The sequence below is a fragment of the Hemitrygon akajei genome, chromosome 8, assembly GCF_048418815.1.
Source record: "Hemitrygon akajei chromosome 8, sHemAka1.3, whole genome shotgun sequence".
NCBI lineage: Eukaryota > Metazoa > Chordata > Chondrichthyes > Myliobatiformes > Dasyatidae > Hemitrygon > Hemitrygon akajei.
Window position 1 is genome coordinate 110,273,675 of NC_133131.1, and position 14,758 is coordinate 110,288,432.

The 14,758-nt window shown below is 38.9% G+C and overlaps 1 protein-coding gene across 2 annotated transcripts in view; it reads right to left on the reverse strand.

Moving 5' to 3' along the window:
- The window catches only part of LOC140732153 (contactin-associated protein-like 2), a 1,811,541-nt gene that overhangs the window by 745,141 nt on the left and 1,051,642 nt on the right, over window positions 1–14,758 (reverse strand). For both annotated transcript variants that reach the window (XM_073054373.1, XM_073054374.1), the window contains exon 13: window positions 9,806–10,006. In XM_073054373.1, coding sequence (XP_072910474.1) covers window positions 9,806–10,006 — 201 coding nt within the window. The remainder of the gene's footprint in view (window positions 1–9,805; window positions 10,007–14,758) is intronic.

Here is a 14,758-nt window from a genome sequence, read left to right on the forward strand (position 1 = left end):
ATGTAGAACACCATGCAAATATCCCCTGAACATTTGCCACATTTCTGCCGTATATTTCCGAGAACATCTGCACCCAATTTATATTCCAATTTCCTATCTAGTGGCTCCATATTTCCCCTTACTCTAATTAAACGCTTTAACAACTTGTCTGCTCCTATCCCTCTCGAATGCTATGATAAAGGAGATAGAATTATGATCACTATCTCCAAAATGCTCTCCCACTGAGAGACCCGACACCTGACCATTTTCATTTCCCAATACCAGATCAAGTACAGTCTCTCCTCTTATAGTCTCATCTACTTGTCGTGTCAGGAATCCTTCCTGTACACACCGAACAAACTCTACCCCACCTAAATCCCTTGCTCTAGGGAGATGCCAATCAATATTGGTGAAATTAAAGTCTTCCATCATGACAACACTGTTATTATTGCATCTTTCTAGAATCTGTCTACTTATCTGTTCCTCGATGTCCCTGTTACTATTGGGTGGTCTATAAAAAACACTCAGTAGGCACCCTTCCTGTTTCTAACTTCCACCCACAGAGACTCAGTAGACAATCCCTCCATGACTTCTTCCTTTTCTGCAGCCGTGACACTACCATCCGTGTTTCTTTCCTGCATCCACAGAATCGCCTGTCTGCGCACCCCCCCCCAACTATAGAGTCACCTATCACTGCTGCCATTCTCTTCCTTTCCCTACCCTTCTGAGCCACAGGGCCAGACTCCGTGTCAGAGGCACAGCTGCTGTTGCTTCCCCCAGGTACACCATTTCCCCCCCGCCCAACAGTACTCAAACAGGAGCACTTATTGTCAAGGGGGACAGCCACAGAGGTACTCTCTAGTATCTGATTCTTGCCTTTCCCTCTCCTGACTGTTACCCACTGATCTGTCTCCTGAGGCCCCGGTGTGACTACTTGCCTATAGCTCCTCTTTGTCACCTTGAACTGAACAGTTTTGCCCTCAACTCCACTCACTTCCTCAAAGCCAAAGGTGCAATTATGCAAACAAATGTGCTTTTCAACTGTGCCTGTCTCTTTTATGGGATATATGGAACTGTCCTTGCTTTAGTCTTTCTTGGGCCTTCTCCATCATTTCTTTTTATTGAATGCTATGTCCACATTGTGTAAGAATGAGCTGGTTGGGACAAGAAAGGTGAAAGCTGTCAAAGTCACAGAGGGCATCAGATTTGACACAGATCTAAATAGAAAATCACATGAGAAGAAAGGATAGAGTCAAGGTAGACAGAAAAAATTTCTGTTGAGCAAACATTACGCCTGCACTCATACAGAACTCAAAAATCTCTTTTCCTTTGCCAGGAGTTTCCATCAGTTCTCTCTTTCATTTCATCCATTATTGGCTTTTTCACTCCCTTTCTCAACTTCTCTCGCCATCTGAGAAGGTAGAATACTAACCTATATCCAATTCAAGCTCAAGCTCAGAGGGTGGCATACCTACCCCTCCATCTTGCTTCCTGGAAGGACTTCATTCCATTCTCAGTTTCTCTGTTTCCTTCATAGCTATCTAGCTGAAAAGATTGTTCACACATGTGGCTCTGAAATCTCCTCCTTCAAGTCATGTTTTTCCTTCAAATTAATTTCCCCTTTGTTCCCGAGTTCAAGTTTCACACCTTGACATATCCTTGACATCCAGAACAAGGATAGTATTCTCCTGGACTTTAATGTCTACATCACTAATTTCCATGTTCAATAGAAAATTCCTTTGTATTTTCCATCACCTTCTACAAGATTTCACCACCAAATACATCTCTCCTTTCATCATTCCAAGGGACCATTTACTCTGCAACTTACGGATTAACTCCCATTCAGCATTTTCCTACTTACAGCATTTTCCCATGTAAGCATAACAGGGGCAACACCTGTTGTTTAACTTAGGCCCTCCCCATGGCACAGTCCAAGTAATACTTCTAGGTGAAGCAACTTACATTTCTCTAAGTTTAGAGTATAGCATTTGGTGTTCACAATGTAGATTCTTCCATTCTGTAGATGGAGTGACCACTTGGTAGAACAACTTCATGTAATCCACGTAAGTAACCTTAAAGTTCTAGTTGACTGTCACTTTATTTCTACACAAACTCCCATTCTGACCCCTCTCTCTTTGGTCTCCAAAACTATACAAGTGAAGCCCAGTGTAAACTGAAGGATTATCATCTCTTCTCTAGGCACAATCAACATTGAGTTGATTCCTCTGAGCTCACTATTGAATCTCCAGTTCTGATGTCATGTCATTCATCAATACATTAACCCACATTTTCTCACTCCACAGAAGCTGCTTGATGTGCTGAATCTATCCAGCATCATCTTTTATTTCAGATTTCTAGCAGCTGTTATGCTTTGCACCTCATCATTCCAGCCTGTCTGTTTTTATTCTCTTGACTGTCCTCAGTCATCTTCTGTGTGCACTCCAATCAACTATAATTTATATTCATGCTTTTTCTTCTCTTGAGGAGCATTGAAATAAACTGTGTTCCCTGAATTACAGACATTCCTTTTTGTTCACTTTGGTCATCCATCCCAACCACACCTATTCCCTCCTCCTGCACCTACCGAACCGAACCAACCCACCCTCTCTGCAAGCTTTCCCAATTTCCCACTACTGGTCGAAACGTTAACAATTTCTGTTTCTTCACAGATACTACCTGTTCTGCTGAACGTTTCCAAAACTTTTGTATGTTATCAAATAATAACATACAATGAAAGATAAATATTCATTTATCAGGATTGGGTTTAATATCACTGATATACAGTATGTCCTGAAATTTGTTGTTTTGCAGCAGTACAGTGCAATACATAAAATACTACAAATTACAATCAGAAGCATATATTAAAATCAAATTAAATAAGTAGATATATTTGAAGCAATTGAAATTTTTGGAACATCGAGACTGTATGCATAGCAACAACTGAACAAAACGTCAACACTGCATACATTCCAGAGGATATCAATAATTTATTCCTTACACTAATTACACATGGCAAGACATTGTTGTCTTTATCAGTTTGCATAGTGTGATATTTTCAAAGTGTAGTTGTCCTTGTGTAACTCTCGGGTTCTGTCGGCTGCGGAAGTCTAGGGAAGACAATCTCTGGCCCCCTAAAACGTGTGAGATTGAGTTGCAAAACCTTCTGTTTGTGTGGTTGCTGCGTGATGTGTCACCCTGTTACAAATCAGTACCACAAAATAACAGATATGCAATTAAGCGATTTAGCTTTATAATTCTTAATTTGACGAAAGGGTTAGTAAAGTAAAACAAAACAAAAAGGGCCCATCTGTGCACAAGTTGGAGCTCACAGTTTCCCTTCCGCTGGTCCGGCATCAAATTCCCTGGTTTTCATCGACTCACGGCCCCACGCCAAGTCCACTCCTTTCCGATGTCTATGACCTCTGCTTTCTGGTATCGTCTCTCTCCATCTTCCGCCAAACAAAAGACCCGGATTGCCTCAGTGTCAGGCACACAGCACGCAAACACCTACCCATCATTGCTCGGCTCACATTCCAAAACACCCATTATCTCTAACCATAATCCAAACACTGCTTCTACGGAAAGACCATTACATTAGCAGTGAAACTTTCCCCGGGTGTTACACTTGCTTGCAGATTTCCAGTCTGAATAATTTTCCCATATTGCTCTGGTGGGTTTTAAATCAGCTTGAAATGCAGCTCAGGCACATTATTATCTCTTACGACACATGGTATGAAACAGGGTCTCATAGCTTTTAGAACCATAGTTCTTTAGCACTCTCATTATTTACCACCAGACACTTGCTGCAAAACACTAAATTATTGTTTTTTTTAGAATAAATCTCAGATTAGTCCCATGATTGCCTACTTATTTATTTCTATGATGTGGAAATCACTGGAAATTCTTCATTTTATTGCCCATCCCTAACTGTACCTGAATTCAAGAGGCAGTTAACATTTATGGGTCCAGTAGCATAGGTTTTCGCAAATAAAACAAAGTGAGGCGGTTTACGTTTAACGAAACCCGTAGTACATTTTATTGAACTTCCAAAACCTAAATGCAAAGGTCCACTCAAAATCCTTATGTAATAAAGTCATCACATCAGACCAGTCTCTTAAAGTGAAACCCCAACTCAACATCGGTGGTTGTGAATTATGTACATTTCTCCCAATTATATCACACTATACTATCACTTTCTAGTAAGACAGGGTAAGGATGGTAGATTTCATTTCCTGAAGGACAACCGGATGAGCATTTATATTTCCTTGAAAGTTTTGTGATTATGCTGCTGAGACTGGCATTTTTTTCAAATTTCTGATTTTTTTAAATTACTGGAATCCATCTCCTGTCTCTGAATTAATGATCCATGACTGTAAGTCCAGTAACTTGGCTATAATACTAGACTGCATCTCGTGCATTTCTTTTTGTGATTGATCCGTCATTTGTGCTGCATCTTTACAATTACTTTCACTTATAGAAATTCATCATTATTGTTTATAACATTTGAGACATTCATTTTAAAAGAACACAAAAGCAGAAGAACATGTGCACGTGTGGGAAATTAGATGCTTTTGTAAACTAGATTACTTGATTACATGAAATGAATAATTACAATAGCTTTAATTTAGCAACCACAAAGCCGAGCTCGACTGGGAATGAACCTAAGATTTCTTAATGATCTTGTTGAAAAGATCTTTTATAAGTCACCTGTAGGTATGAATTGGTAAAACTGTTAGCCAGATATTTTGAACAGAATTAAACTCTAAGTAATAACAATTTCACACCAAGGAATTCATAAATAAATGAGTGGGACAAGCTAAGGATGGTGCCAGAGGTTTTGTGTACCTGGGTGACTTCTTCATCCACTTAACACCTTAAATCTCCTGTTCTCATGTCCACATTTTCAATATGGCTGGGGTCCTGTCAGAGTCTATGGTCTCCAGCTGTGCTCAAGCTACATTCATCACGGGCAGTGGGTTCTCGCTGAGCAGCCCACACCTTGGTATCTCCAGGAACTGCTTGACAGATGAGCATCTTCAGGGTGCAGCCCTATGGACAATCCAATTCCTCGTCGATGTTGCCATTTGAAGGATTGCGGGCGATCAAAACATCAAAATAGCGAGCACTGTTGTCAGAAGTTTCTGCCTCTCTTCCTTTCAGTGGCGAGTGAGAATTTGTTGGCTCCAAGTCGGGGGCACTTGAATAAGCGAAGCTGAAGATTGTAATACCGAGTCAGCTAGTTATTGGCCTCCCCTCTCGCTCTGGCAGGACGAAATGTTGGAGTGTTGGGAAAGACGATAGTTTTTGATGGTCTCTGGGGGCTTGCTTTTTGCTTGCATGGTGGGTGGTGAGGGAGGGCTGATGCTTTTGCTGGAGCAAGTGAGGGGAGGGTAGATGGTATTGTTGTTCCTTGTGCATGGGAGTGGAGTGGGTGGGACTGGGAATCCAAGGTTTCTCTGTCATTCACTCTTTGGGTTTTTTCTCTCTGTTTCATAGACGTCTGTGAAGAGTAAGGATTTCAGGTTTTATGCTGTATACATTCTCTGATATTAAACTGAACCATTGAACATTTGAATAAAATAATAGTGATGACAGAGGGCTTCTAGGAGGCAACACTTTTTATTTACAAGTAGTCTGAGATGGAAAATCACATTTACAAAATTGTGTCCCAGATATTTAAAGGAAATATACAGGTGCAAGATTCCTGACTTCACAAATAGAGAGGTACTGATTTGTTTTGATGAAAATGCAAGAAGAGCATAGGAGGGCATAATCAATGCCTTGGATTTAAGGTCGAACATTTTGGAATCTATGTTTGGTCCTAACAAGTGGCCCCTCAATCTCTTTCTCTCTTTTTCTGTTTTGATGCATCCAGCTATTTTATGATGCTACCATCCCTGTGTTTCTATAGAATTTTTATTTCAAACAATGAAACGGCTCAATGTGCTTCTCTCTGTTATGCCGTTGGCCCCCTCCTTTGTGAAAATCGCAAGAACTCTAGTTAAGGGGGGGTCAGCTGACCCAAAAGAGAGAGACGTGCGGAAGACCACGTTCTCCCAAGAAGCAGAATAAAGGTGACTTTGACTATTGTCTCATGGAGACCATGTGAAAAGCCCTCGGGCAAAGTGGGCTGGTTGAGAGAAAGATCGCATTACCTGCAACTTGATTGATACCTGCGATCCCGTGAAGAAGTATAAAGGCAGGTCTGAGGGGAGGACCCTCAGATGCACCCAGGAGACACGAGATCGATTCCCGTGGGAGCGGGACGCCATTTTGAAGGAAGCCACGTACGCTAGATTCCGAATTTGAATCTGTGGCTAAAACCAACGAAAGACTGCTTTTAAAATAACAACGGGGAAGTCTGCTCCCCTGATTCCAAGGATTGGCTCTGCCAAGACGACGGGCAAGTGTGCATCTTTTCTAAATTATAAAGGAAAAAGCCTGCAAACTTCTGAGTGACTCTTAAGACTTCCGTTGGACTCAGTATTACCCCCTAGACAACTGTAGAGCTTATTTCTGATTGATTATGGTTACACCGGTGTTTTAGATTGAGTTTTGACGATCTGAATGTTTTGTATTAACCATACGTTTGTGCCCTTGTTGAATAAAACGTTTGAAAATAGTAGCATCCGACTCAGCTGATCCATCTATCTTTGCTGGTAAGTTACCTGGTTACGGGGTTTACGTAACATCTCAAACTTCATTTATGCCACCTCCTGAGATTATCACTATGTCAGAATTAGGAATACTCCTCTAATTCATTCTTTATGTAGACTTCATAGCTACACACCTCCTTTTATCATAAAATTTACCTCTTACCACTTAAGGATTTTAGGATCCAAATTTCAACCAATTGTTAATTTCTAATTTATCCTGTAGTCTCTTGTGCATTCTTCAACTTCATGACATTGGATTGAATCCTAGTTTCCAAATAAAACACGCTAACGTGATTGAGCTAATCCAGGACCCTGCCCTTACTTACAGTATCAACATCCATCATGTTATTACAGGTTGATGTTGAAAGGCTATCTTACTGGTTCTCCACAGCCCAGAGTCCTTCAACAATATCTTGCAGGTGATTGGGTAGCAAATGTTATGGTGAAAATATCCCATCCACTGATCATGTTTTATGAAGTAGGGCTTTATCAGCCTTTCAATTTTTGCCGAATATTGTAGATTTCAAATATTTCTTACATTCAGAGACGTCTAAGGGCTATTAAAATTAAACTAATATGAAAAGCATTAATTTAGAAAAATAATTGACTAAAACATACAAATAATTAAAAACATTAAACAAATGCAAAATTATCAAAATACAATGATGTACTTCTTAAATATTTTCTCTACAATTCCTATTGAAATTGGAGAGTCACAGATTTTTCAATGGATCATGGCTGACTGAAATTCCAGGCTAACTGCTGAGGATCTTTGGCAACATTGAACTCCCCTGCCAGAGGCAAGGTTCTAGTGACAGAATAAATAACATAGCAGATCTTACCTTTCAATTTTGCTGTTTAATTCAACCTCATTACCACAGGAAATTGCCAAATATTTACATGTGTTATTTTAAGGACCATTATATACATGATTACCACTCATATATTTTTGGAAAATTGCCAAATTAAAGATCCTCAGGCCATAGGCGAAGTGGCCTGGTGGTGAATGAAAATGATGCTTAATATTGCGGCTTTATAAAAATCTAGTTTGGATTCATCTGGCGTATTGTATACAGTTCTGGTTGCCCCATTATAGGAAGGATGTTGAGTCATTGGAGAGGGTGCAGAAGAGGTTTACCAGGTTGCTGCCTGGATTGGAGAGCATGTGCTATAACGAGAGATTGGACAAACTTGGGTTGTTTTGTCTGGAGTGGCAGAGGCTGAGTGGGGATCAAGGGATGTTTACAAGATTAAGAGTGACATAGATAGAGTAGACAGACAGTATCCTTCTCCTGGGGTTGAAATGTCTTATACCAGAGGACATCTATTTAAAGATAAGGGGTAATTTTAAAAGATAAGTGAGGGGCAAGTATTTTTTAACTAGAGACTAGTGGGTGCTTGGAATGCACTGGCAGAGGTAGGGATAGAAACTGATATATTGGGGACTTCTAAGAGATGCTGGGATAGACACATGAATGTAAGGAAAATGTAAGGATATGGACATTGTGGAGGCAGAAAAGATTAGTTTAGCTGGCCATTTGATTACTACCTTAATTGGTTTGGCATAACATAACTTTGCTGAACAGTTAACTGTCAGTTAACTGTTGGCTAACTATTACTTGGATTGCACTACCTGTATGTATAATCTATATTTTCATTTATATTTATCATCATTATTGTTATGAGCAGAGAGACAACATCTGCCGGAAGTAAATTCCTTGTATGTGCACATGTACTTGGCGATTAAAGTCTGATTCTGATTCTGATTATGGACTATAGGGCCTGTTCCTGTGCTGTATTGTTCTATGCTTTCATAATCCTTTCTATTCATGCACTCAATTTCATCACAACTATAAAATCTATGATACAACTGGACTGAAGCTACCAATAACAGTGATGGCATTCAAATTCTAGTCAGACAGAACCTGTTTAATTTAAGAAGTTACCAAATGCAACTGCAATTGTAAAGACTTTAGGAAATCTGCAAAACACTTCAACTTGTAAGCAGCTTTGTGTATCATCGGATAAATAATATGAAACCCATTTAACCATATTGAACTTGAGGATTCAAACTTTGAAGTTCTGATCATTGACATTAATGTAATTAAGATATCACAGAAATATTACTTCAAGCTAAAAGCCACTTGGTAATCAAAATCTATCATCAATGACTGAAAATGACACACATTCTCCTAAGGAAAGAATAACAGCCACTTGTCTGGTTTGGTCCTGCTATTTGGGCAAGGCTTCTCCCACATTAGCATGAATGAACAGTCTGATTTACAGTTGAACAATTGGTTTACATTTCCAGAGCACTGATCCACAGTAACTTTATTCAAGTTCAAAAATTTAAATATTGTTCTACTACACGTTCCTTATCTCTAAGTGCTAATGTAAGTATTCAATATATTTCCCTGCCTCATATTTCATTTCAAAATCCATGACACAAGAGCCACATCTGAGTTTGTGTTTATGGCTCTGTTAATCTCTTTTATTTACAACACTAAATTGTGAGCATCGATATCAAAAATATGGTTCAATAACAAATTCCAATAGCAAATACGATAGCTTTTAGCTAAACTACATGGTACACAGTGACAATATAGCCTAGCATTTTTTCTACCTCATTCACTGCCAGGGTGATGACTACATGAATCATCATAATACATCAAAAATTTCAGCAACAGAAAATACATTTGCCACTTTTTGGCTGCAAAAATATTTGCAACATGTTCTATGATGAAGCCTTAGTTTATCATACTTGTTTTCTACGTACAAATAACTTGCAACAGTTTGTGCTCACATAGCAATTAGGAAAGGAGTGAAAATCATCATTGATATAAACTCAATCCAATGCAATTTATTCTGCCTTTGTAAAGGTTGGAGTTTGAACAGAAGAGAATTTCCTCAATCAATTTCACTGAATGTAAAATTTTCTGTTTTCAGCATTAACACACTCACATTCACCCATCTCAGCCACATCTTTGTACAATGTCAAGATAGGAGATACTATCAAAATCAAACTACATGCATCCTGCATCATCATACCAAATGTTCAGAACTCAACAATGCACCACCAACAAATCAATGTGCCACAAGGAATCACCCAGTTTTCTTTAACAAACATTTTGCAAATTTATAACTGCACCTGATCAAAAAAGTGGTCCTACCTGGCGTGTTTAACAATCTTGACATCCTGCAGGAGTACGACACATATTGCTCGCAATACTCTGCACTTTTGGTAATGGCGGCGATATGATTCAGTGAGGTGCTGTAGTTCAGTTTCACAGCAACAGATGTTGCTGATGTAGATCCCAAAATCGTTCTCTGCTGTGGCAAGTCATGGTACAATGTCGTCCAGACTTTATCCTCTGTAAAATGCAGAATTATAGCTATCAACTTTTGCTGGGCTCTGTAGAAACCATAAAAGTTTGGTTAAGTGGAGACATTAATGATGTCCCAATTTAAAGGAACAGATAGTATAATTATTCACTGGGGAATTCTGTATCTGGCAAGAAAAAAATGGCACAACATATACAGAATTCTAAGAATAATGAATTAGCATTACAGTACAATGTATTTTCAGAAATTTTGCAGCTCTTCCTCTGAAAAAGATAGGAATACCAATGTATATTTCCCTGCATTTGTTTTAAAAAGTGAATATCTATAATTTGTTTTAATGAAATTAACAATGTTGAATCATGAGTTAGAAATAGTAACTTGTCAAATTTCAATTTAAAAATACTTATCTACTATCAGTCTAAACTTTGATAGTTACTTTAAAATTAATCTTTATGCAGTACCTAAAATTTCAAACATTCATTTAAAATTAATCAGTGTTCTCATGAAATACAAAGGACTTCCTAATATATCCGTATACATTAAATTTGATTGCCAGGAATGGTGCATACACAGCAACCAATCTCAGAAGCTAGTATACAGTAACAATCCAAAAGATCTAAATTATATTTAGATTCCAAATTGTGAGCTACGAACACATTGCTTGAAAGACAAATGAATCCCATTCCATTCATAATTTCATGGAAGTTACGAGAACTCAATCAATGTGTATTGGTTAGTCAGCTTTTATTTTAAGTAGGAAGCTCCATAAAATATAGAAAGAGTTACAGTGTACATATTCATTAGTATTTTCTTTCACAGCCATTAGATCCACAAATCTCATTGCTTTCTTAAAACTTTCGAGTTAAAGTGATTCTTTTACAGATCCGCCTATTCCTTTTTTTTTTATTGCTACAATTGTCAGGCTCAGCAGTCTTCTCATTAAGCTACACACAGCATCTTCCACTTCATTAATTTGGAAAGACTTCTCACAAACAAGCAAAAGTCTGCAGATGTTGGAAATCTGAGCAACACACAAAATGGGGAGGAACTCAGGAGGCCAGTTAGCATCTATGGAAAAAGGTATAGGCGACTTGTCGGACTGAAACCCTCCAGCAAGAGTGGAGAACAAAAGCAGAGAAGGAAATTTAAGAGGTGGGGGGAGGGGAGAGAGAAACGCCAGGCGATAAGTGAAACTTGGAGAGGGAGGATGAAGCAAAGAGCTAGGAAGTTGATTGGTGAAAGAAGAAAGAGGCAGAAGGCCATGGAAGAAAGATTAAAAGGGTGAGGAGAGGAGCACCAGAGAGAGGTGATGGACAGGCAAGGAGATAACATGAGAGAGGGACAAGGGGATGGGAAATGGTGAAGGGGGGTGGGTGTGGAAGCATTACTGAAAGTTTGAGAAATTGGAAAGACTTCTGTGTATTTTCCTTTTTGATGTTATTTGCAGCAAAAATAAGTGACGGTAATCATCTCATGTCTGAGTTTGAAGTCAAATGTTGAAAACAAGTCAATTGCTGTTGTCATTTTTTCTTTCTTGTTTTATTGAAGTTTTGTTGGTTGCGACATAGACAAAGAGTTTCGACAGATGGTGAAAATCTGGAGTAACACATACAAAATTCTGGAGGAACTCAGCAAGTTGAAGATCTATGGAAAGGAATAAACAGTCAACATTTCGGGCTGAGACTCGGTCCAGATGAGGGATCTCAGCATTTTTTGGCCAAAACATTGACTGTGGTTTTTTAGCATAGATGCTGCCTGGCCTGCTGAGTTCCTCCAGCATTTTGTGTGTGATCTCAGCATTTTATTGATGTGTTACATGTTCCTTATCTTACTCAACTTTTATTTGAAAGTAATCTCATTGTAAAAGGTGTGCCACTCCCAATCAAAGCACAGCACAGGACATGTCAATTTTGACACTTAATATTCTGGTTGTTGTATACTCATGGAGCTGTCCTCAACACCGTAACAACAAAGGTGCATTTTGGTGACTGGAGTTTGTGGTCAGAGGCTTTTGGAACTCACATCAGTATTGAAGATTCAAAAGGGTTCAGTTTTGACTACCTTTCGTAGAGTCTTCCTGTCTTGCTCAGTGCAATTTCGGTACCATGCTGTGATGTAGCATGTTTTGATGGTCTCTACTGCATATTCCAGCTCTCTACAGTCTCCTTAGAAAGTGAAGGCACCAGTGAGCTTTCCTAGAATGCGTCCTGGGACCATGAGCTGTTTTATGATATGTGCACTCCCAGGAATTTGAAATCGCTTGCAGTTTCCACCGCTGTGCAGCCAACGTAAAGAGGGATGTGAGTGGTACGAGTTATCCTGAAGTCGAAAGCCAGTTCTTTGTCCTGTTGACGTTCGTGAACAGGTTATTTGTCTGGCACCAGGCCTGGAGTTTTTCCTCTTTGTAGGATGTCTCATTGTTGATGGTGATGAGACCCAACACTGTCATGTCATCAGCGTACTTGACAATGTGATTACTCGGGTGCTTGGCCATGCAATCATGTAGGAGCAGAGTGTACAGGAATGGATTCAGCGCGCAGCCCTGGGGGGCACAAGTGTTGTAGATGATGAGGAGGTAGGAGTGTTTGTGCAACATGACTATCTGAGATCTGTTGCTTAGGAGTCTAATGCCCAATTGTATGGTGGTGTATTTAGACCAAAGAGAAAGAATTTGTTCACCAAGGTTTGTGGGACAATGGTGTTGAATGCCGAACTGAAATCCAGAAACAGAATTCTGACATAAATGTCCTTGTTTTCTTGGTATGTCAGGTTCAAGTGCATGTTGGTGGTGGGCTCAGCCTGGTTCTAGCCAAGATTTTGACCTAGCAATAGTGAAGAAACAACAATATATTTCCAAATTAGGATAGTGAGTGGCTTGAGGGCGAGTTCTATGTGGTGGTGGTCCCATGCTTTTGCTAACCTTGTCCTAGTTGGTAGAGACTATGGATTTGGAATGTGGCATCTAAGCTGCTATGGCAATATACTGAATGGTATAAACTGCTGCTACTGTGTATCAATGGTGAAGTGAGTGAATGGATATGGATGTGGTGCCTATCAAGCAGGCTTCTATGTCCTGTATGGAGTTGAGCTTCTTCAGTGTTGCTGACGATGCACTTTTTCAGACAAGTGGTGAGCATTCCACCATCATCAAGATTTGAGTTGTAGATGGTGGACAGGATTTGGCAATTTAGGAGGTGAATCACTCGCTACTGGATTCCTAGCCATGAACTTGGACTTGTAGCCACTTTGTGAATCTAGGCACTCCAGTTCAGTTTCTGGTCAAAGGCATCCCTTGGGTTAATACTGAGGAATTTTCTGTTCTCTGCTAAATAGCTTTAATGCATTATTTGCATCAAATAGTGCAAATTGGTCCAATATTTCAGTGACAACTATGTAGGAGATAAACTACTTAGATTGTGATAAATACATTGTCAGTGTTATGAGTGCATTGGTCAACCTGAGTTGGTGATCAGAGAGCCAGGTTGAAACCAATTGCAAGAGCATGTCCTGAAATGTGAAATCAATGACTAGACTTTGAGCACAAGGTTACTTGATACATTTTGGCCAAATGTATCACATAAATAGAACTGTCAAGATCTTGAGAAAGTTCTAACTTTGGCCTCTACTTTAATGGATGAATGGAATTCATCATAAAGGGAAGAATCGAGTACCAGTATTGTGCATTGAGTTGAGAATACATAAAGTGGGAATTATTGTGCATGAACATTCACTCAAAATGTTTCATTTTTTCCAGCCCTCATGGCAGCTGGTTTTTTCATTTTGTTGTCCATGCTTTTAGATCACCATAGAATACTCATTGGTGTGTAGTTTAAATTACCTTTATGAGACTGATGCTCATAAGCTGATTTGAAATTCCTTTTCAATAAAATTTTTTGAGAAGCTTTATAGAAAAGGGTTCTGCTGGTTGGGAGGTATAATTCTGCAAAATTATTTGACTATATTCAAAATGTTAAAGTTCAGTAGGTGATTATAGCCAGTAAAACTATGCTATATCATTTATTGCTATCTTTATGCTTATAAGGTAAAAAAAAACATTGTGTCAGGAGAGTGGGTCTCTCTCTGCTGAAGGTCTGCTGTGTGAAAGGTGACCTTTATGTTTCCCGGTTACAGTTGCTGTGTGGCTCAGTTTAAACAGTTACAACAGAGTACAAATATTTAAATAAATTTACATTCTTAGATGCTGTCTCATACACGCAACTCATTTTAAACAATGTGTTGTACAAAATAAATTTCTCTATACCAGTAAAATTTACTGAGCAGTTTGTGGTCAGTAAGGGAATTGCCCCATTTTGCTCAATTTTTTGTCTATCCTTTTAGGATACTAGTGCTAAAGGATGCTCTTTCTATCTTTTCCATTTTTTATCTCGTTCATAAGCTGTACTGAAATTTTCAGTAGAGACTTTATAGCTTAATGCACACAAGGCTAACAAGGTTGGAGTTAAAAGCTTATCAACAAGCTAACAACACTGTTGAAATTAAATTTATAATCATTAAGTATTTTTCTGAAACTGCTGAATATTTCAATTATAAGTTAGTCATAGTAAGAATATATTGATAAGTTATGGTTTCTTGGCGTACTACACACTTGTCAAGAGAAAATTCTCCCAGCACTATATAATCCGTTTTCAGTATTAAGTGCATTATCTAAATCACAATGCAGTGGAAGCATCCAATATTCAAGATCCATATCACTGAATTTACACTACCTGTATTGATTTAAGCTTCTGCAGATGCAGTTTATATTGCTGGAGCTTTCCCAA